A 23,213-nucleotide genomic window follows, 5' to 3' on the forward strand; every position below is an offset into this window, starting at 1 on the left:
ACACTGTGTGTCTATAAGCACACCATACTAATATTACTGCAGAGATAGGCATAGAGATCATTAAATAAAATAATACCATAAGACACACTAAGTCTCAATACAATGGGCCATAGTATGCCATCGTAGATGTGTATTTAAACTATGGTATTCAATAATAAAGTTTAAATTGACTCACATTTAGTATTCAATGGAATATTAAATACATTGTATTGTACATCTTTAGTGGCAAAGTGGGCAGCATCCTGAATTTGACACGTTTAGGAGCTCATATAGGCTACAGCTCAGGGCGGGGGTCTGACTTGATGGGCCCTATTAGTATTCCGTCCTTTGGGTGCGCAGTGTGGCCAGCTACAGAGCCACGTCAGGCCTGTAGCAACTGATCGTCTTCTACTGCCTCTCCAAGGTTAGAGATAGGCCCGCCTCATCAACTGGAAACACTCGAAGAAACAGACACTTGGAGCAGAATTGAGATCGCGATACCAGGAATTAAGTTTTTGTTTTTTTTACGTACAGATTTTCTCCGGCACTGAGGCTTTAAGTGTCGCCTGTGCGCTGTGAATTTGTCAGCGGGGACATAGGCAGCGTTATTTCGTCTCTTTAAGGAGGTATTGCAGACGAAAAATATCGCTATCGCCCGTCTTATTGGTGCTTAATGGAAACTCGCAATCATAAAACATGGTTGCATTTGGAGAGTATCCGTGAATGCGATCGTTTCCTTCCGACATCTGTGCGTCAGAGAAGACACCTCAGCTAGCTGGACTCCGGGTTGGGTGTGAAGTCTTCACTGTGTACCGTGTGCTGCTGGAGTGAAGGTGACTTGCGCCCCGTCGCAGTCAAGGCAATGCGGTGAGGAGTCGCAGGCGCTCATCCGGCACTTTTCCTGCGCTCTGAGGCTCGTCTGGGAACATATTTTCTCCTTCTCCCACACTAAAGGGGAGAAACGTGAGAGATAGACAGAGCAATAACAATAATCGAGGTTCGACCCAGCCAGTAGTTGGCGAAGGTGAATTGAGCGAAAACGGAGGAGAGAATAAGGTGAACAGTAAGGTGCAGGCTGGTGAGGCAGGAACAGAGAAAGTGGTGGAGTTTGGTCGGGAAATAGACAAAGCCGTTCTGTATTAGGGCTATTTTATTAGTGGATGTGTATGCATGAGTTCTGCATCGAATGGGCGCAAAAACCGCCCCAGATCAGCCGGGAACATCTTCCAGATCGGCAAGCCTCCTTGCCGAGACCCAGAGAGGAGGGAGAGCACCGAAAGTACCCGCAAAGCCCAGCGCGCCGTGGCCGACTGCAGAATGGTAGGTTTGCGACACGTCAATGACTGCATGGTGCCTCTGATAAGGAGTGATGTTATTATTCTTTGTTCTAGGACGATTGACTATCCCGTGCATGCAGAATGCACGGGCGACATCTGTTTATAGCTGAAAAAAACAAAACACTGCAACCCGGTCTGGGTGCCTAAAAATAGCTGTATGCATTTACATTGCTTTGTCGGCAGTGAAGCCAAACAGATCATCTCGGCGTGCAGATTGACTGTGTGATTTGCATATGGAGTGTGGAAAGCTGCTGGTGATTTAGGCTGATTTCAAAATTGTCTGAATTACAAGATTATCCACGGAGGTGTCCGTGATCATGGCACAGCGGTCCCGTGTTTTGACAGATGTTGGCAGAAATGATCATATGTATTCACCCTTTCATAGATCAGTGAACGTCATGGAGCCTCGCTGTTCCTATACAGGAGTGCAGCAGGATGCTTAGTAGGAGTTGCACAAAATGAACGAAATTTGTATGCCCCAATCTCAAACTCTGAGCTTGTGCAAACAACCGAATTTACCATAATGGGACCCCGTCCATAAAAATAAATCAATTATTTCATCATCCACTCTGACTTTGCGGACTATTTTAATGGTAATGCTTCACTTTTTGCTTAGTCACATGTTTCTCTCAGATATCAGTTGGCTTTTGTGACTGCATATGTGCAAAGTTGCAATTTTTCACATTATTTGTCCTCAGTGAGGAGGAAACGAACAGTGGTGCTGAATATAGTACTGCTCAGCATTTCCTTCTTGGCTGACACGTTTTCATGTTAATAAGTAGACATGCAGGCCAAGAATAAAGCCTATTGTATTACAATGACCAGAATAAGAATACACAAGTTGTTTGCTATGTTTGTGTGGTGCCTACTTGACGAAGTCGTTTGAGTAATAACTTATTTCTGTGTGATTTTATCATGTCATTGTAACACAGATCGTCCAAGAATTCAACACGCTTGTGGCTCTGTACCGTGAACTGGTCATCTCCATTGGCGAAATCACTGTGGACTGTCCTTCTTTACGGGACGAAATGCTGAAGACCCGAACTAAGGGCTGCGAAATGGCGAGAGCGGCACACCACAGTCTCTCCTTGATATCAGGGTGAGTTGGCACCGACGCTGTCCACGGTGCTGAAAATGAGTACTTCGCAAAGCAACACTGCTGCACCTAAAGTTATAAAGTAGCTAATTTTAACAAAGTAGCCTACATCTGTAATTTGCATAAGCATCCCAGTTTTAGGCACATGCATACTTAGGCCTGCTCCTCTACACTTCAAAGAAATCATCCCAAGTGTCTGCCCCATTAGAGTGAAACTAGTGAGCTTCAAGTGGATAAAGAGGTTTTTTTTGAAAAACAGAACATGAGATAAGCTTTTAAAAATAAGCCATGATGTCTCTAATTGCTAGTGGGACAGCTTTACCAGGAAGCAATCTCAACAACATGCTGTAACTGACCGCTTCACATTAGCTGGGGCCTAAAGTGGAATGCTTCCCAGGACGAATATCAAGAATAATAACAGTATCAATAATGTGGAGCCAATGACTTTTGCATTGTTGCTTTTAATGTATTGTGAGAGTGGCCTTGTGTGTGTGTGTGTGTGTGTGTGTTTGTGTGTGTGTGTGTGTGTGTGTGTGTGTGTGTGTATTTTGTGGGTTGTGTCTCTGTTATGGTAATTTGACATTGGCATTTAGACACTAGCGTGCTTTTCAACAATGGATGTAACTCTTTTCTAGAGTGCAGAATATCTATAATCCTTGGCTTTTATAATGCAATAGTTGATGCAAAGTGATTGAAGGTTTTGATGTTGTTATATATATTGCAAGTGTATTTGTTTCGAATTGGCCTGCACTCTCCATTGAGCACAACATCTACTTCACATTGGTGCCAGTGGAAGAAGGGCAAAGTGAGGCTTGGGATTTGAAGGTCCTCAGTGAGGCTAAGATGCCAGCTGAATTGGCACCCTCAATTTACTTAAATAACAATTGCACAGACTGAAGCCAGTGGTGAGAGATATTTGGAGGACGTGCAGCAGTGCCAGCTGCTTGCCAAAGACGGGGCACTATTGGATTCTTTCTTATAACAGACATACATATTCGTTGGAGAACTGTGAAATCATTGAATGTGCTCCCATTAAATATTAGTCTGCCACATTTTTCACAAGGACACGTTTAAATTGTGTTATAGGCTGTACTCTGCTCTGCTCTGTAACCCATTTCCTGGCTCAATAATTAATCCACCTGCTACATTTTACAGCAATTTAAGAATGCACATCCTTCATTGTCTCTTACATGCATGACAAAACCTTTCCATTTAATGTATAGAAGCTTTCAACCACATGTGCGTGACACACTCATATGGTTAGCCAGTAAGTATGGCTACTGCATGTTTCCTGTCATGCAGAGGCATGCATCATACAACATCCATTGAACTGAGGCATCTCATTTGCTTTTTATAGCGAGGCTAACATCTTATTTAAATCTTTGGAGAAACAGAGCAGTTCTGTAATATTGTTTTTCTAATATATGGCTTAATTATCCAGCTAGATACAGTCATACCTCCAAGACAACAAGTACTATTCATTACTGTCATGCGCTTGAATTTCCTGCTGCTGCTATAGAAATAGAGACGGTGCAGCAGCTTTAGAGAGAACTCTAAGTTCTAACTGATAACAGCATCAACATGATTGCCATAATCATCACCAGCACATACTCTAAAGTTCGTCTCTAAAAGCTCTCAGGCCATTTCGGTGTCCGTCTCCACTACTAGAGACACAGAGCTTGAATTACACAGCACAGATCATTCCCCTTTAATCAAATACAGCCAATGTGTCTGAATGGTTTGCGTGATGCGGGGCCTCTCCGATGTGCTAGAGGAAAGCTGATAAGCAGGATAGCATTGATGACAGCTGTGCTTTAGCAACAGTACTGTAGAAGGCAGTACTGTGACGAAACAAGGACGGGAAGGAGAAGCTTGCTGTTGGAAGAGGGGAATGCAACAGCATGATTTGTGTGAGAAATATTTCTACCAGGTGCAAGTTTCTCGCTTTTCATCGCTGTCACTTTCCCCTGTGATATCCCACCCACTGAATATCACCTGTCCCTTGAATACCAGATTTATGGTTGTGAAGCTACTCTGTGTCTCATAAAAGCTAGTGATCAGCTTTGGTTAAATAAAATAAAAAACTCAGATGGGGTTTTTATGTTTCAACTCCTCCACTGCATTTTATTTATATTTTCTCAAACTACAAGACATTAACATAATCAAGCAAAAGCAATTTTGACCTTTTCTGCTGTTGACATTAAGTTACAAAAACAGAGAGCTACTATTCATTCATCATTAATGCAAACTCCACAGCTTATCTCTCATCTGATGGTTTTAATTTGGTAAACTTTGTATATATATTTGAGCTTAAAACTGAGCTCAACAACACTAAACTCATCAGTCCACTACTGTTACACATATGTAGAGACATGAAGAGGCTGCCTATGATCTTTTTCTAAAATAGAGATTTTAATTTGTTTCCATAAAGTTGGTCATTGTCTGCAGAGTTCTTAGCCAGCCTGTAACCTCGCTATGTTCCAACTATGTGCCATTTCAGACCAGAGGACGGGGAGATCCACCCTGAGATCTGTAGGCTCTTCATCCAGCTGCAGTGCTGTCTCGAGATGTTCATCACTGAGATGCTCAAATCTGTCTGCTTGCTGGGATCCCTGCAGCTCCACAGGAAAGGTTAATACACAAATAAGATTTTCAGTTTGTGTGTATGTGCATGTCTGCTAGTTTATACACAGCATGCTTTGTTTCTTTCTCTCTTTTTAAATTGGGATTAATTTAAAAGAAACAACCAAGAAAAACAGAAGACAAACATACACAAGCAGATTTCAAGACATATTCATTATTCATTTTGAGTTTTCTGCCATGTTTTATTATACTACATTCAAAGCTTCACCATCATTCATATTCTTCCACCAGCTGCCTGATCAACAAACCTGAATATATATATATATATCTACAAATAAAAAGCAGTACTTTTGTGTTTGTTTAAATCAGTTTACAATGACCATGTAATTTGATGGGTAATTGTATGTTAGCTCTTTTTGTTTTTTGTTTCCACCGTTGTTTTCCTTGTTTTTTTAATGCATGTAGTGGTGACACATGTTTAGGGCTAGCTGCTCTGCGTGTGCTTTAGGTAAGGATTCCTGTGGCCCTACCGGTGTCGACAATAAGACCGAGGAAAGCTCGGAAATCCCCATCCTGGAGGACACCTCTTCATCCCCCACTGACTTTCCTCAGCTCTGCTGGCTGGTGGCCAATGACATAGAAAACATAGAAAGGTAGGAAGACAAAACATGTGTCCTTCTGTGTTGTTGGTTTGTGTGTGTACATTGTAGTGTGAATGATTTTACATGTTCCTTGTTTGTCAAAGCATGTGTTTCAGGAAACATAATGCAAAGTATGTATTTGTTTTAAAGATCAGAGATGCATTAATATTTTATATTCTAACATTAATTTAATTTACATTATTAGCAGCTACTGTCTCATATTTTCCTCTTTCAACCTACCTAATGATAGCGGATCATTTACTGTTGGATTTGTTAAATATTTGTATTTTATCAAGATATAATTGCATAACAGTACTGTGTGATTTAAAAAAATAAAATAAAAACTATTACTAGATCATTGTGTTACAATGACTTATGCCAACTTACGGTATTACCACAGTTACAGTTGTAGTGTTTTTGGTAACTGAAACATTTTACAAAACTTTAGAATTAAATATTAATATAAAATATCATATAATAAAGAATATAAATATAAAATAAAACAATAAAATCCAGTTTTACTTCACATAATTGCATCTAGTCGTGCTGTGCTTTAATGATTATTATAGTACACATTGAAATTAGACATAATACAGTATGTTTTAGGACCTATTTTTAGACTAGGCTTCAAAAATATGTGCGTGTGTGTGTAAATATATACACATGATAGATGCTCCAGATGCACTACATAAAAGTCTTTATTCGTGTTATTGCAGGGATATGAGGGAGATGAAGAACCTTCTCAGTAAACTCAGGGAGACAATGCCTTTACCATTGAAGAACCAAGGTAAGATAGAAAACAAACACTTTGTTCACCTCTTACACACACACATCCCCACACACCTAACACCCCAGTGACTATTTATATTATGTTATACTCAAAAAGTACAGAAGACTCATTGGGATAAAGAGTTGCTTCAATGAACCCATAACTAAAACTAGCAAACATGTCTGACTTGGCGGTGGTCTGCTGTGTGTTCTTGTGCCCAGATGACAGCAGTTTGCTGAACCTGACTCCCTACCCACTGGTCCGACAGAGAAAGAGGCGGTTCTTTGGGCTCTGTTGCCTGGTAACCAGCTAAGGGCCCCGCCTTCGTGGGTAGGAGGCGGTAACAAAGACACCATTACCCACTGTCCTTCACCACTTGTGTCTCCCACCAATCTATTACTGCCATTTTCAAATAAATTGTCTCTTTCTCTTTTTTTTTTAATAGGCTGCCCATTTTATAATTTTATTTTGTAATACAAAGAAGAATAGTAACTGCAATGTAATGAAAACAAAAGTCATGAACATATATTTTAAGATATTTTGCAACACATTTTCCCTTTTTTTGGTAAATGAAGTCAGATATCTGCTTGTCCAAATGTAAAAGAGAATGAGAGATCATTTGAAATAATGTCAATGTTCAATTACTTCCACAAACCTGAGTGAATGAAATGAGGATTCATGTTTTTAAAAAAAGGGAATATAATTGTCAGTTTTTGTCAGTTATACCTTTGTATGTCCAAGCTGAGGTGACAGGTTTGTGCAGAGTAAGTCTGTTGTGTATTACGGTCTCTGTTTTCTGTTCCTTGCTGTTTCTTCTTCTTAATGTACTTAATTTAGTCTTCCATAAACCAAGTACTTGTATCCAACTTTAACTTTCAGCTTCAAAATGGAATATATGATACAATACTCAAAAAGAAAACTTCTTTGCACACAATATCTATCTATAAATTGAGACATTAGACTTGTATATACACATACTCTTTACGCAATGCTCTCTGAATTATTTTCAAAGATGGAAATGGTTAGCAAAGAATCTGTTAGTTGGTATAAGCAGTGTGGGTCTCCCTCTGTCTGAGGCAGACCAGTGCAGGCAGAGGCCGGACAGAATGGGTCTTGCTTATTAATGATAGTGATCAATGTTTAGGGCACGGTGAAGGTACAGTAGTCAAAGCTGATATAGGTCATTTTACATTGTTAATAAAACTTTTGTTATTGAAACTAATAAACTAGTCCTTGTAAATTTCTTGTGTGTAATCAGGTGAAGTGTCCACTTGGTGGAGACAAACTATCAGAAACGACAAACGTGTCAGACCCTTTTGGCTGTTTGAGTTCTGGTAAAAAAAGAAAGTAAGGTCAAACTGAATACATTTAAGATATGTTATAATTTATATTTTGGGAATAAACACCTCAACATTCACTGTATGCTATTTTGGTATTTTTTCTGGGTTGCTATGGATTGTCCCACTCTTAAGCCTGTCTGCAGAGTAAACAGTTATATATGGGAGGGTTAGAGGGTGACACAAATAGATGAAAATACAGAAGGGGAGAGAAAGAAAAGCCAGATAATCTTTTATTAAGACCATAACAAGCAGCTTTTGTTTATATTAGCGAAGGCTGCAGAAATAGAGTGCTTTTGCTTGGCAGGCTAAGTCCTGTCTGGTTTAGTAAACACAAGACATCTTTTGAAACAGACCATCTCAGGCCAGAACACAGACTTTCAAACATTATCTCAAGGGACATCTACAAAACTATTTTATTTTCTTCAAAACCCAGACCTACTTTATGCAATGTAACCTGTATGCAACTCAAACAGTATTTAACAGAAATCTACAACATCTCTCCGTCATATTTGCATTCATATCTCTGTCTCTCAATATGAAAACATACAATAATGAAAAGAAATCCAACATGGCTGGTGTTTTGCTCTTTATTCCTTATCTTAATACAGTTTTACATTATAGTTTTATACATGCATAATGGGATATTTGTACAATGTGGTGAAGCAGTTGATACGACACTTCACTGGAAAAATATGAGTCAAGTGTTAAAGAGGATTAATGTGTAAAGGAAGGTGGAGTTATAAGGTTGTGAGGTCAGCTGTTGTTGCACCCTCAGGCAGCACAAGGCAGGATACTGACAACTGACACCTTTTCTCCCTTACATCGCCGTAGTCCTGCTTCACACTCGCTCATGGTCTGAGAAGCTGCAGTCGCATCCTCCCCAACTTGGACACACACATTTGATCCCGGGGTCAAGCAATCTGCAGAGTCCTTACAGCGACACTCGTTGGTTTGATCTGAAAGAATGGTGTGGAGACGAATGAGATCAATGACTAAACATTTCAAATATTGTATATTATCATTGATTGTTTGTAACTTTGAGACGTCCCCACCGTCACAGGTCTCCCACATGTGACAGTTGGTGCAGCCTGTTGTGTTGCGCTCCGGCCACTTGCAGGTGCTGTCCTCTGCTATCATTTGGTTCTTCCCCATACACTGCAGTGCATGCATTTTGCACACATTCAGAAGGATGGATTTTCTACTCACAGAGGTAGTGGCGCACACTTCCAAAGATGAACTGGTGACAAAAATCATCAAACACAATAACAACAAAGACAAGAAAATGAATCAAATCAGTACAATTTGCAGAAAGTCACATGGCCATAGTGATGATTGTTTGAGTAAACATACCTGCACTCAAAAGGCAATTTGCAAACACATATTCCTCTGGAAGGCTTCTGCCACAGTTTACATTTCACCGAAGAAGAGCTGCTTGGTTGTGATGTACTGACTGTGGGATTCGTAGAAACCATTCTTTCATATTGCTTACTGACTAACATACATGCATGCAATGATTTAAATCTAGTATATGGAACAGTAAATAAATGAATGAAAAGTATGGGACATTATACTGCAGTCACATCTTGTTACACAACAGTTGAATGCCATCCATTAGACAATTTATGTAAAACTTGAAGTACGATGTACCTGGGCTGCATTTGACGTCTGCTGGGTCTGGTGAAAAATGCAGACTGGGGTCGCATATTATTGTTGCTTCTCCTAATAGCTGTCTACCCGCTGGACAGGACAAAGTGACTGTCTCCCCAATGCCATAGGCCTGCTGTAAAGGAGCTGCTATGACGTCATCGCTGAGGGACTCAAGGTTGCACCTTGAGACTGGGAGAAAGGTCGGACATTAAAAAAAGTAACATTATAATTAATGTTGATCGTAAATGTTAAACTTTGGATATGGGTACTCACTTGTGCACAGTCCAGGGCTGGAAGACCAGGTTTGGCTAGCAGTGCATTGAAGGGTGCTTTCACCAATAAGATATAAACCGTGAGTGCAGGTGTACTCAACCTTACTACCCACAAGGTAAATGTCCTTAGGGACCTGTGGGACAATTGGTGACAACAAGGTGATTAAGTTACATTTTTCAGTTCGGAATTTCTTAAAAAGGAACTTTTTTATTAGGGACAGAAATAACAATAACAAATGTAACCCGATGCCATTGAGGCTGGCTTATTTCACTTTACAGGAGATACTTTACGTATTTAATTTTATTCTCCTTATTATGCAAAACACCCCTTTAAAGCTTTAAATGTAGATGTTGAGATCTATGCAACTCATACACATATTGGTGCCTGTGTTTCCACGGTGGGTCTCTAATGTGCTTTAGAGGATACTTTATTAGGTTTACCAAATGACATCATTTCTACACAATAAAATGTGGGATTGTGTTCTTTGGTAAATTAGGCTGATTGATGTAAAGACAACGTACATTAGTAACATTGAAATGTGTCCTTCTGGGTAATACTGACCCAATACTGGAAAATCAATTAGTGGGATTATCAAAAATATTAGATGTTTGCTAAAGTTTGTTCCACAATGTAGGGTTGATTCAAGTTTCATTTAATCTTTACCAGGATGTAGCCATTGATTAGAACAGGCGGGGCACCACAAATCTGACTTGCTGGGAGAGTTTGGTCAAAGCACTGAGGCTCCATGGTTCTGTAGAAAAATCGTTATTAGGATATTGTAAAAATGCATATTGATGAAAATCAGTTTGAAACTTCCTCTTATAGAAAATGTCATGCTGGTGACTATTATAAAAAATGTTACAACATTTGTACTGCAAGATAAATTACTTTAAGTATTGCAGGTCTTGGTCTTCACAGTCAGACATCTCAGTGGGTTCTCCGATACATTGTTGTCCCCCGTTCTGAGGAGCGGGATTAGAGCAGGAGCGACTTCTTGACCTTCGAACCCCAGAGCATGATGACCAGCCAGACCAGCAGGCCCAACTACCGTGAATCACTCCTTAATGAGAAGAAACAGAGGAGAGGAAGAAAGTGAGGAATATATTACAGTGTATGTGATATTAACCAATGCAGAGTGACTCGCTTATTAAGGCACTGTATTTATCCTGGTAAAAGCAAAATATGACCACAATTAGAACATACACCCACCACACAGACAAGTGACTTAAGGAAACTTTATTAAGACAATTCATTACTTAGCTATGGCCAGAAACTACCACCATTTTAAGTCAAAGGAATATGTTTGACATTTTGGGAAATACACAAGAGAAGATTGGTACCACTCACAAACAGGAAAGTGGTATATAAGCCGATTTAACAAAATGTCAAATAATTCCGTTAAACATATCAAAGCATATTATCCAAGACCAAAGTGACAGCAGAAGTAAAGAACCTGTCTGAAATGTAACACTCACCCTGCTGACCCTCCACTTCAGTTCCTTGCTCACAGGCTAGACCTGATGTGCCAGGCTTACAGATGCATTTGCACTTGTCTTTATTCATGGTAACCATGCCATTGTTGCTGCAGGGCCGGCAGTGGCAGGCGTCGCTCTCTGTAAGATACTGCTCGATGGCTCTGCGAAGGTAGAGCCTCTTCACCCCGGCACACTGAACCTCCTTCACCAGCTCTGAAAGCGGCCGCAGCTGCCAAAACAAGTGAAGGTGGGTTGTGTTATTTAAAAGATGACACACTAAAATGCATATAAGTAAATCTAACATTACGTTCATGCTTTTAAAGTTAAACGTGTTTATTTGACTTTCCCTTACCGTTTGTTTTGTGACCAGTGGAAATGATCGGATAGACTCAGCCCAGTTTGAGTATATTTCCCAGTTCCTGTCCGGATCAGAGAGTAGCAGGCCCTTCAGTGCTGCGATATGTTCGATGCCTCCTCCCTGCACATCCACGTCTTGGATTTTACTTGGTATGGTATGACCACCTTTAAAGATGTTTACAGAGATGATGGATGACAGAAGGATTCAGAAATGTCCAGTTATTTCATAGGCTAGTATGTTTGTAGTATTAACATCAAAATTGTACCAGTGATTGATGTGTGTTGATTTTGATCACTCTTGCAGTCCACGCGGGTGATGGGGAATATAAGAATCCAACGTTTAGTCCTCGAACATTCATTATAGTTAAAGCTGCTGCTGACTGAAAACAACAGGAACATCAAAGGAAAAAGACAAAACAAAAGTCAGTGTCCAAAATGAACAGCAGGATTAAAGCAGTGCTTCATGGATGGACTAATACATAATGCTAATAAAGTTTCATCCAACTACCGTTTTTAAAGTCAAACGTACCCACAGAACATTAAAAAGTAGTGTTATAATCTGTTTTGTCATGTTGCGTTTGAAAACTATTTAAAATTGCCTGATGCACTTTTAATTTCTAACTACTTCAGGAAACATATTTATATTACATATTTATTTAAATTGTATTGCACATTTTCAAACATATTTCAGAAATGCATTTTAGGGACAAAAATACACTTTTCAAATGCATTCTGATGACATACATACTAAAAACTGAATTTCTCCAAAAGTATATATTGCAAATGACATTTACATTACAGGTCATTTAGCAGACGCTCTTATCCAGGGAGACTTACAGTGAACTAACTACAGGGACAGTCTCCCTGGAGCAACTTGGGGTTAAGTACCTCGCTCTTAGCTTCGCCATGTTGTTCACCACATACACAACATGGGCTAGTTCAATTTCTGTACCGTCAAGTTCATACATAATACTTTTAAAAATGCTAAGAGACATCCTGCCACCATTAGAATACATATGAAAGCGAAGCAGCAGCATATAAGGGTAAAAGGTACTTTGTGTCCTACATGTTCCATCATAAATATTAAAGTTTTTCCAAAAGAATTACAAGCTGATGCTGTCAGGTGCCGGGAGATTCACTATTCTTTCATTTCAGGCCTGCCATGAAGCTGCGGTTAATTTATGAATCTTCACCCATCCGTCTTTCAGTTTCTTCATCAATCTTGACGATGACCTTGAAGGAGCCTCCGAGGCTTCCTTCAGACAGGTAGTGTGTTCCAAACCTCTCCAAAACCTTCCTGTAGGCAGCGTAGTCGTAGACTGATGGGAGTTTAACCAGTGCCTTCCAGAACTCCTCAGATAATGGCAGGTATTGATGAGAGTTGGTCTGGAACTGAGCTATTTCTATGTCACTTTTTAAAACCAAAAGCTTTTGGCTCTGGAAAGAATAAAAAACAAAAAGTTAAATTTTCTGGTTTAATTCTCATGTATTGTCACAATTATGGTCAAAGATACGGAGCCAAAGTTGCAGGTTCCTACACACCTGAGTGGTGTCATATGTCTCATGAAAGTCATAGTTGTTATATCCTGTCGTGGTCCCGGTAACTTTCTGTCTTTTGACAATGTCCTTTGCATAGTGCCATTTACTGGTGTACGTCTCATCACTGAAGTCGTTCTGAGCTTTAACCTGAGAACAGCACAGGTTTCACAATGTTAATTTAACATTTACAATCAAATGTTAAGAAAATGTCCACAAAATTGAGATGTTGATTCTTTAAAAGGCACCCTGTGAAGTTTTTGACCAATAGTGGAGCTGCAAGTGTTTTGACCTCTAGGTTTCCAGCATTCACTAAAGGAAGTACACTTATTCCGATAATATTTCCACATACAGATCACATGTTAATACCAGATGTAAATAGGTCGAGCTTCTCTTGCCCTTGACAGCAATGTTTCAACCATAGCCACAAACTTAACCAAGGAATTTTAGTTGCCAAAAAGAAAGAAGAAAATGTCACAACAGGAACGCAACGATAAAAGAGCAAAAGAAGGAAATGTATGGAATGTAAACAAAGCTGTGTTCACGAACAATCATCACTCCACAGAGTACCTTTAAAATAATAAGAGACCAAGAGGAGTATCAATAATAATTGCAACTGTACGTGTTTCCAGAGTGACCAACCAAAAAGTTGAACTGGGTAGTACTAAGGGGCAGTCTGTAGAGAGCATTGTGAACACCGCTATAGATGACACGACACTGTCCTCCAAAGCTCATTGTGTTGATGACACCGGCCATCCGCTTCCCTGACACCACATCAAACCTACAGAAGCAAGGAAAGTATCCCAGTGGTAAGAATATCGTACATGCTTGTGTGTGCTTGCCCTGTACAAATGATCTGTCACTTACCCAAGTCCTAGGTGTTTAATGTTAGGCGGGGTAATTGACTTTTGACATACAATGTGTTTTTGGATGTCACAGGCACGTTCGTCATGTCCATCTTCCTCACAGTCCTGATCTCCGTTACACACCAGAGACTGACTAATACACTTCCCTGTGGGTAAAGGAGACACACGGACAGCTCAGTGATTGTTATTTAATTCTGTATGATTATGAGAGTGAACAGAGACTAACTTCTAACCTGATCGACAGCGAAACCTGTCTCCACATCCTTCCTCTAGAGGGCAGCCTTGTGTGGTTTCACAGGATCTGGTCTCAGTCCGCTCCCCATCACATGAGTTCCCTTCAAACTGAGCGTAGACAGCCATGGCTCGACTTCTCGTCTGTAACATACCCCAATGTGACAAAGAAATAAGAAAAAAATACACATTGAAAAAATATCTTCATCAATTTAAAAACAGAAACAGAATCTTGAGCAGTTTTGCTAATAAAATGTGTATTGTATGTTTATAAAATGTTCCATTGTATATACCTAATACCTACCTAAACAGAGAAGTGCAAGTCAATGCTAGAATTAATCCTTCTAACCTGTAATTTGGTGCAGCCATCACACTCCGACCAGTCACCATAAAGTCCCCATTGGCAATGAACTCTCTGGTCACAAAACCTTGGAAATTAAATTGAAATCAAATGATTCTATCAATGAAACCATCTAAATGTAATGAAACCACTTCATCATTGCGTCATCTATATTATTGTAATGTTTTGTTTCTAATGTTGAAACAGTAAAGCAAAAACAGATGTACCCTTTCGGGGCGAACAGGAAAAGCAGCCACGGCAAGGCTGCTAAAAATAGTTGTGTAATTCTCTGAAGAATAGAAGAAGAGGAAAAGATTAAATCTGTTGAGAGGGGCTTTCACGCTCTCACAGCCTGGATCGGGATGGGGGGTGGGGATTAATTTTTTTCTTTATTTTAGTAAATGTTAAAATACTCTTAACTCAAAAATCTCTCCTCACTTATACTGTATATCAAATGTTTCGCAGATAATCGGACACATGTGTTTGTCAAAATCTACTTGCCTTCATGGTGGGTGAAGAGCAGACAGAAGAGTCGTGAGGAGGCTTCGACGCTGGTTACTGTTCTTGTTCGGGAGTCCAACTCTTGGAAGGGCTTGTGTGTATGTGTGGGGGGGTTGGGGGATTGGGGTTTAGGGTGGGTCGACAAGAAAAAAAACTTGTTATTTTGGCTTCTCCTGCCAAAAAGCTCATCGTGAAACTGAAAGCAGTTTCCTCTTAGTGAGTGAGACTCTCCGCCTGCTGTTCTTCTCATATTTATATTTATTATTGGGCTTATCGACCTTTCTCATAGCAAACACTTTCACCTGCATAGCAGGAAACTCAACTTTAGTTGTTTATACGGCACCTTTCATTTAAACATGCAGCCAAAAGGGGTTCACATAGGGGAAAAAAGGGTCCCGTCCATGCTGGCTCCCCGGTCACACTGTCATGGCTTCGTGGGAGCCCTCGTTAATGTTACTACTAACACCTGTGATTCTCCCAATGTGGCCAGTCAAACTGTCTGCCGTGAGAAAAGGCTGTTCCTGAACAATGTGAAGTAAAGGTCATGTTGGGGCCGGGGCCTTTTCATTTCAAACTATTGAGCACCTCCAGTAGCCTACTTCTCCACCAAGTTGGCTTCAATTTTTGAGGCTGTTTCAAAGGTCAAGCTCAAATTTCAAGCCTATGTGGACAGAATAATGGAAAGTTTGAACATCTGTAATTTCGCTAGAAGATGTGATATAGTCGAGCAAACACTGGAGGGCAATAGAGATTTGAGAACTGTTTCTTCATGACTTAAATGTGATTAAAGGCTCAGCGAATCTGTACATATAGTAAGTAAGTAGGGGAGATTTCTGAGCAAAATTGCTTATAGTAAAGGATTTATTAGGACATTTCTTAAGGTTGAGCCTGAATTTAGTTTACATCAATTAACATGTTGATCTTTGTCCACGTGTTGAGAGAGACAGAGAAAGAGAGGCTGGATGATGAAGTCGATGACAGATGTCAGATTTATGTCTGCAGGGAGTCTCTTGCAGCCAAACTTGAGCTTCTCTGATATAAGGGTTTTCATATTTGTGTGTGGAATCCACATCTTTGTCTAATTATGGGTATATATCAGCTGTCACTGCCAGACAGGAGGCTATACTGTGCATATCCATCACATACTGGCAGCTCAAGAGGTTTAAGTGTTCAGATGAACCGGTTTCTTTTTAGCAGCCTTAAGGGAATTCAATGTCAGCATTGAATCCCTATCCCTATCCTTTATAGAAATAGACAATTTTATCCTGCCCACAAATGTAGGATGTCAAATTAATGTACAGCTCAATTTAAAATGAGTTGCAAAAGACAGAGAATATTACTTGCACGACAGTGGCATTGACGTTTTGGAAATGAGAATACGTTTTCTGGTTCTGAACAAATTGCAGAGGCACAAAATAGAGAGAAATACAAAGCTCAAACACTTTGTGCCCACGATCTCAGCCCTACATTTACAGAAAAGTGAAGCTCCCTCAACGTAAGCATCTTATTCGAGAACAATTTTCCAGGTAAAGCTATTTTAGAGCTATGCCGAAATTGCATGGCATTTTCATTTATGAAGAGCAAGTGGAAAAGTGAGCCTTTTATCTAACAATATACAGCCGTGACATTTATTATTCTACTGTGTAGTTCATGTTATGCAATATCTGTAATATACAAGAACGTGTCTAAATTACTACCTTATTCTAGGTACTAATAATTGTTTTGAGGAAAATGTATCTTATTACTGCACTAAAATATAAAAACTGGAAGAAAGCTTTTATTGGAGCACAGTGTCACCTCAGGTTATAATTCAAATTCTAGACAATCACACCTGCATGCATACTCTGTGCATACTAGACTGTGATGATGACTACAACAGTGATTTCCTCTATTTTTAAAATGACCACCTGATGCTAAATGACTCGGCTACTGTACAGCAGCGAGCCGAGTCCCAGCACTTGAGGCTAGAATAACAGTTGGCTCCGACAATAGGCCACCAGACCGTGTCCTCCATTAGTGCCGCTTCTATGGGTCTCATGATGTTCAGAAGGCATCTTTGACCGCCATCTGCCCTGGAAGTTCGGTCTGCCAGAGAACGACCGGCTGTGAGGCTCCGACAGAGACAGACTTAGTCAATGAGCATGGAGATTACGTGATTACTTACCTGTAGAATAAACATTATATTGTCATTAAAGGGATATGTGTGTCCTGATAGCCTTAAAAACTGTACAGCATGTAACTGCAATGTCGCTGGTTTGTTTTGCCCGGGGACCTTTGTTGCATATCATCCCCATGTTTCCTGTCTGTTTCTGACATCTGTGGTAAATTATATAAATAAGAGATTTAAGACATTTAGCTGATTATGAAAAGAGAACTGCAAAAAACAACAACTGTGAAGTCAAACAGCAAATTAACACAAATCTACAACAACTTTGTCTCTATAAGGTCATTTTACTGTAAGCTAATGGTTCCCAACCTTGGGGTCTAGAACAAATCCTTGTTTTATAATGAATTTTTGGATAATTCTACCTCCTCTAAAAACTATGAAATGTGTCACTGCTGAAAAGTGAATGATTAAATGTTTCTTTACAAGTGAAAAAGAAAAGAAAGGGCGTCCCGGTAGCTCAACCGGTAGCACAGGCGTCCCATATACAAAGGCTGAGTCCTTGCACAGCGGCCACTGATTCGAGTCTGACCTGTGGCCATTTGCTGTATGTCATTCCCCTTTCACAATCTGCACTTCATAAAGGCATGAAAACATAACTTATAAACTTTTTCTTCTTTTATGAAAAGCTGACATTTTGGAGACCAATGATTTTCAATGTACAGCAACAATACGAAGCTATGAAGCCTGTGACAAGGGGTCACAAGTCCCTACAAATAAACGGTCACAAGCCAAAAGGGGGCAAAGCCACTGACATGTAAAAATGAATTAATCCTTAGGTATGTCATTTTTAATGATGATCTGTGATGAACAAGGTCGTAAACCACCAGTGGTCAGTTCTGACCGATGGCCCTGTCAGACAAACTTTAGTCTCTCTCTCTGTCCCCTTTGTAGCTTCTATTAATAGACAAATTGCCATCTGCTTGTGTCGTGTACCCCCCATAACTAGACACTGGAGTGGCTGGTAAAAAATACTAGTCCTCCTCTTCACACTCCGAACTTTTCTGAAGCTGTGCATCTCGTTACTGCCCCTCTTTAAACCGCCTGAATGCCATCATCCATCTCTACCTCCCACACCTCTACCTCCTCCTCATCTGTGTGTGTGTGTGTGTGTGTGTGTGTGTGTGTGTGTGTGTGTGTGTGTGTGTGTGTGTGTGTGTGTGTGTGTGTTTGTGTGTGTGTGTGTGTGTGTGACAGAGAAAGACAGACACAAACACGCATGCACACACACATAAGCACACAATAAATTTGGGCATTTGCATTTTCTCATTCCTCCAGCAAATGTCTGTTTCATTCAAATCCAAGGTATATTAGTGCCTTTTTCTTTCACTTCTGCATGGACAGCATTTATTATGACCTGCAGTCCATTAGGAAATGGAATAAAGCACATTAATATGCTGTAGACGCAAAATACAACCCACAGGACAAGAAGATTTAAAGAATCTTCACATCAAGTGCAAAATAATACACAGAGGAAATGAATGAGTTATGCCTTTTCCTTCCCTGAAATACTGAAACGATAACACTGATGTTGTACTGGGCAGCTTCCAGAGAAGTATCTGTGCATGTGTGCGACATGATGTAAATCAGCCCTGTGTTAATAAGTGTAAAACAGCATTTATATGAGAACTTGCTCATTTAATTCTGTGGTTTGTTAGTAACAACTGCATGCTTATTGTATGATTCACATGACACAAGGTCAGAATAACTCAACACAATACTGATTTCTTTTTTGTTGTTGTAAAAAACACAACTCTACAGATGTTTGCACATAATGCGTCACTTGAGCTATCTGTTTCCTCTTCATGAGAAACACCTGGCTGCAGAAGGACAGATGCTGAATTACAAAACACAGTTTCAGCAAGGTCACCCTGGGTGCCGCTGCCCACCCACCTCCATCCTCATCACCCTGGAAACTGGATGATGTTAGGATGCTCCTCTGCACAGACAGGGAATGAAATACTGGTATGTTAGATTAAAATGTACAAATCTCCTTTAGATTTAGAGCACTTCCAATTGTATTATAATGGCTTTAATAATGATTTCTTTCCGTCAAGCAACCAATCACCACTCAACAAGCTCGACACTGGTCATAAAATGATACTTCACTTAGTCACTTATTAGGCATAGAAGCTTTATTTGATTTGATTTGCCGTTTCCACTTAGAACAGAGTCACTTTTGACAAAAGCTTTTGAATTTTACAACAGCAAAGGACTCTTTTCACACGAGAACATAAAGGCAATGACAACAGTTTGGACCAGGGAGGACACAAATGTCTGTACAACACAATTTACAAGCCTTTTAAAGTCTGCTCATTTGTGTGGCTTCATTCTTAATCTGTATGGGGTAGTAGCAGTGCAACATTTAGAAATTAATTGTCTGTGTTTTATAGGGTAAAAACATTTGCAGCTGAAAATAACTGAGGAGATGCACAAACCTAATGGACCCTGTTGGTAAACAACAAAAGGTAGATGTAGAACTGTTTGGTTCATGCACAAAACGGAAAATGTGAAAAACAAGAAGCAGTATGATAGCTCAGTTAAGGTATAAGTTAAGAAATTATTAGCAATGACTTTGCAATAGTATAAATAATTTACAATTCAACGGCAGGATACTATTTGCAATTACAGTATGTACAAACTTAGTTTCTACGATATAAAACATTTTAACATGAAACCACACTGAAGAGAAATAAGTACTGTTTAAACTCTAAAACTTGAACTCAGCTCCACATTGAAGCATACAATACAAAAAGGACTTTCTAGCTGATACTCAGTCATCCGATCACATGATACTTTTTAGAAATGGCACAGTTACTCACAAGACGCATACATTCACAAATCCAAAGAGTTGAGTTTCTTGTTTTGGTTGTACATTACCAAACTAAACAACAGTGTCCTTACAGAATACATTCTCAGCAGAAAATGCCACACTGATCATAAGCTGTGTGGATGTTTGACTTGACTTGATTGCTTTCATGCATAATGTGTAAAACCTTGCAATAAAAATATTCTTATTATCTTTTTGGGTGCCATTTCAAAGTACTTTTCTGTCTTAAATGAAATACTGCAGGGTATAGAATAAAACCCATTAAAAATAAATGAGTGTGCTAAATGATATAGCAGAAATCTAAGGATTTAGTAACATTCAGAAACATGAAACACCTAATAAGGTAGACACCGAAGAGTTACAGCTAGATATTAAACTAAACATTTATTGTATTATTTTCCAAGTGTCAAAGCACTGTCATGACATCAAGACCTCCTGACTCCGATTTATAGTGTTTAGACTTTTCTGACTTGAAATAAAATGTGTCTCTGAGTCAGAGTTCAGCAACTTTATCACTTATTATGAAAGACACAACACTGTGAGACATGTCATGATGACTCATATATATACTGCACTATAGCAGTATAGGCACACACACAGACAAGTGGATACGCTCTCGTACCCAGATGTACTGTATTTTTATCCTCGGCTATCACGACTCAGCCCCCACCTTAAAATTAAATAAATGTGTCACGTTGGATTCCTAACCATAAGAACTGACTAATAGCATTGATTTTAATCTTAAAGAAATTGTTTTTTGTAAGGTGCTTTGCAACAACAGCTGATGCTTTTTATTGCAACACACTGACATTGTTACAATATTGTTTTGTTTCGATGCAGCAAAGATAAAGTACACATGGCGTGATTGGTAAATGTTTCTTGGCTAGCCAAACTGCACTTTTTCCCACTATTTCTATGTTTTAAATGAGTGAATCAATGACTTATCGGCTTACGACTTAGATGTCTGATTAATGTCTACACTGCAAGTGGACTTCAGAGGAGACGATTACTTGGAAAATGCCCATCGTGAGATAACTGCTGAGAAAACATGGACAATGGTAGAGTTCTTCTCTATATATTGATTAAACACATTGTCATAACACTTTTTAAGTGATCTGACCGGGGATGCATATTGTAAATAAAAAACCATCTCTTGGACAGATTTGGAAAAACAACGGCATGCTACTTAAACCAGCCTACAATTTGAGTGATTTAAGTTACACATACTTATTTTAAAACAATCTCTGAAAAGACTGTCACTAGAATACCAAAAGTAATGTATCAATACATTTAGCAGAAAGTTGATATGCTGTGAGGAATCTACCTCTGGAGCCTGAAAGCATTTGATCAGTGGAAAAAGTTGCCATTTTTCACAGCACAGAAAGTAAAGAAAACAAACATCTCACTTGAAAAAACTATTTTTGATCCCGAATATAGGAAACAAAACAAAACCTCCTTCTCTTCGTGCTCCAACCAAACACCAGTGCTGTTTCTCCCAATCCCAACTTCTCTCACCTCAACACCCTTTTGCCAATTGAGCTCTCAATTCACTATAGCCCTAAATAAAGTGAAAGGAGCAGTGCAACTCCCCTCCTGAAATAAATGCCAAAGAGAAAAGCGTGAGAGCACAGACCAAGCCTCTAGCAGTAGTGGTGGTGACTGTGCTCCCTGACACCCACTGTGGGCTCTCAGGTGGCGTCATCTTCATCATCGTCCAGGTGATAGTTGAGGGTGATGACGGCGCTGATGAATTCTCCGAGCTCCACAAAGTCAGCTGTGATAATGTTGATGCCGCTCTCCCCGGGTCTCTGCGACCTGATCCACTGCATCATGCCTGGTAAGGCCCTGGGAGGAGGGCGACAAAGTCACAAAATATCAAGAGAGGGATAGAAGAAGGGATGATTCTCGCTTGGCTGATTATACACAAAGAGGGGCACTCTGTGATAAAAGATATGTGTGATGCAGCATGGGGTGTCTGTAAGCCATGAAACCAGCTGTGAAGATGATACTCTGAACACTAGCTGGACATGAACGAGCCATACACCACGGGGAAGGTGTTACCCCTGCAGATGCCTCGCCCAGCTTTATGCTTGGCAACATTCTATAAGTTGTCTCGTCCCAACCCGCTCGCTTTCTTGTTCTGTCGAGTCTGTGTGGCAAAACGAATTTTGAAGGATGCCTACATCAAAGTAACCACACGCCTGGTGAGAATGGCTGATAGTGGAGTTATCAAATGAATTATTCATGCCAGGAAAATTGATGGCTTTGCTGCTGTAGCTTGTAACAAACTGGTGACATTAAGAGGAAGTGATATACACACAATCCTGGGGATAAATTTAGAAAAAGAAAGTCCTGAATCAGAACTGAGAAGGGGAGATATGGAAAGAGGGAGGAGATGGTTTAGAAGCATCGCCTCGGGTTTGTGGCAGCTGTTAAAAAAAACTTGAATGAGGTAATCCTGAGGTAGTCATTGCTGTGGCCTCTGGTGGCTGAGGTGTTGCTAAATGTTTGGTTCCACAGTGCCTGTGTATACATTGAATAATATGTTGTGCCACCTACATATATGGTGCTAACCCTGCATCATATCAAATCTTAGTGTTGTACTAAACATGAACTTAAAAAACATTCTTCCTGTCTATCTTTCGCACATCAAAAGCTGTACACATTTTAGTATCATATTAACTTATTATTGTATTATTATTATAATGCTATTCTTGTTACATCATGTATTCTATTGCTACTAAAACATAAACAGTAGTTTTTCCAAACACTGATATATATCACTGTGTCTCTCTCTCTCTCACACACACACACACACACACACACACACACACACCCTTATCAATCCATTACGTTTATCTTATTTATCTCGATGTATACATGCCACTTCTAGTGTCACGTTATTTCACCATTAAAAAAACAAACGGTTGTACACACCTTTCTGTGATTGTCTCTCTCAGTCCGCTAGCCACGCCCTTCATCACAGTGCTGGCCTTCGGTGTCAGAACCACCTGGGACACAAAGAAGGTCCCCTTCCTCCTGCAGGAGACACATCAAGAATTCAAATGAATTTTTGTAGTATTTTTCATTAATTTTTTTGTACTTTAGATTTTTATGTCAAGCAACTTACGCAGAGAGTTGCTAAATAAATAAATTATGCTTAAATGACTTTAAGTAACCACTAAGACACAAACACACTTCTTCTGTCAGATGTCGGATTCTAAGAACATTTCCCCCCATTACTGTCA

The 23,213-nt window shown here is 39.7% G+C and overlaps 3 protein-coding genes across 4 annotated transcripts in view; 1 reads left to right on the forward strand and 2 right to left on the reverse strand.

The window, feature by feature from the left end:
* Nucleotides 1–340: 340 nt before the first annotated feature.
* Nucleotides 341–7,817, forward strand: rgs7bpa (regulator of G protein signaling 7 binding protein a). Its single transcript, XM_029439850.1, has 6 exons — nt 341–1,299; nt 2,249–2,415; nt 4,913–5,043; nt 5,504–5,648; nt 6,353–6,423; nt 6,627–7,817. Exons 1-6 carry the CDS (start codon nt 1,150–1,152, stop codon nt 6,716–6,718), a joined length of 756 nt encoding a protein of 251 aa, XP_029295710.1. The 5' UTR covers nt 341–1,149; the 3' UTR covers nt 6,719–7,817.
* A 499-nt stretch (nt 7,818–8,316) lies between these two features.
* Nucleotides 8,317–15,082, reverse strand: c7a (complement component 7a). Of its 2 annotated transcripts, XM_029439677.1 has the most exons (18): nt 14,972–15,082; nt 14,698–14,759; nt 14,480–14,558; nt 14,133–14,274; nt 13,901–14,045; nt 13,676–13,814; nt 13,040–13,183; nt 12,691–12,934; nt 11,764–11,877; nt 11,493–11,662; nt 11,141–11,369; nt 10,554–10,725; nt 10,329–10,416; nt 9,666–9,798; nt 9,393–9,581; nt 9,096–9,195; nt 8,798–8,982; nt 8,317–8,701 (listed from the first exon to the last, which is right to left on the reverse strand). In XM_029439677.1, the coding sequence occupies exons 1-18, from the start codon at nt 14,975–14,977 to the stop codon at nt 8,517–8,519; spliced, it is 2,526 nt and encodes an 841-aa protein (XP_029295537.1). In that variant the 5' UTR covers nt 14,978–15,082; the 3' UTR covers nt 8,317–8,516. The 2 variants fall into 2 exon arrangements, with proteins under 2 accessions (XP_029295537.1, XP_029295538.1); XM_029439678.1 differs by lacking the exon at nt 14,698–14,759 and having other exon boundaries at nt 14,972–14,994.
* A 4,166-nt stretch (nt 15,083–19,248) lies between these two features.
* The window catches only part of plcxd3 (phosphatidylinositol-specific phospholipase C, X domain containing 3), a 15,834-nt gene continuing 11,869 nt past the window's right edge, over nt 19,249–23,213 (reverse strand). The window contains exons 5-6 of the mRNA XM_029440604.1: nt 22,903–23,004; nt 19,249–21,810 (exon numbers count right to left, since the gene is read on the reverse strand). Coding sequence (XP_029296464.1) covers nt 21,654–21,810; nt 22,903–23,004 — 259 coding nt within the window. The 3' untranslated portion in view covers nt 19,249–21,653. The remainder of the gene's footprint in view (nt 21,811–22,902; nt 23,005–23,213) is intronic.

Source organism: Cottoperca gobio, chromosome 9 (assembly GCF_900634415.1).
Source record: "Cottoperca gobio chromosome 9, fCotGob3.1, whole genome shotgun sequence".
Lineage (NCBI taxonomy): Eukaryota > Metazoa > Chordata > Actinopteri > Perciformes > Bovichtidae > Cottoperca > Cottoperca gobio.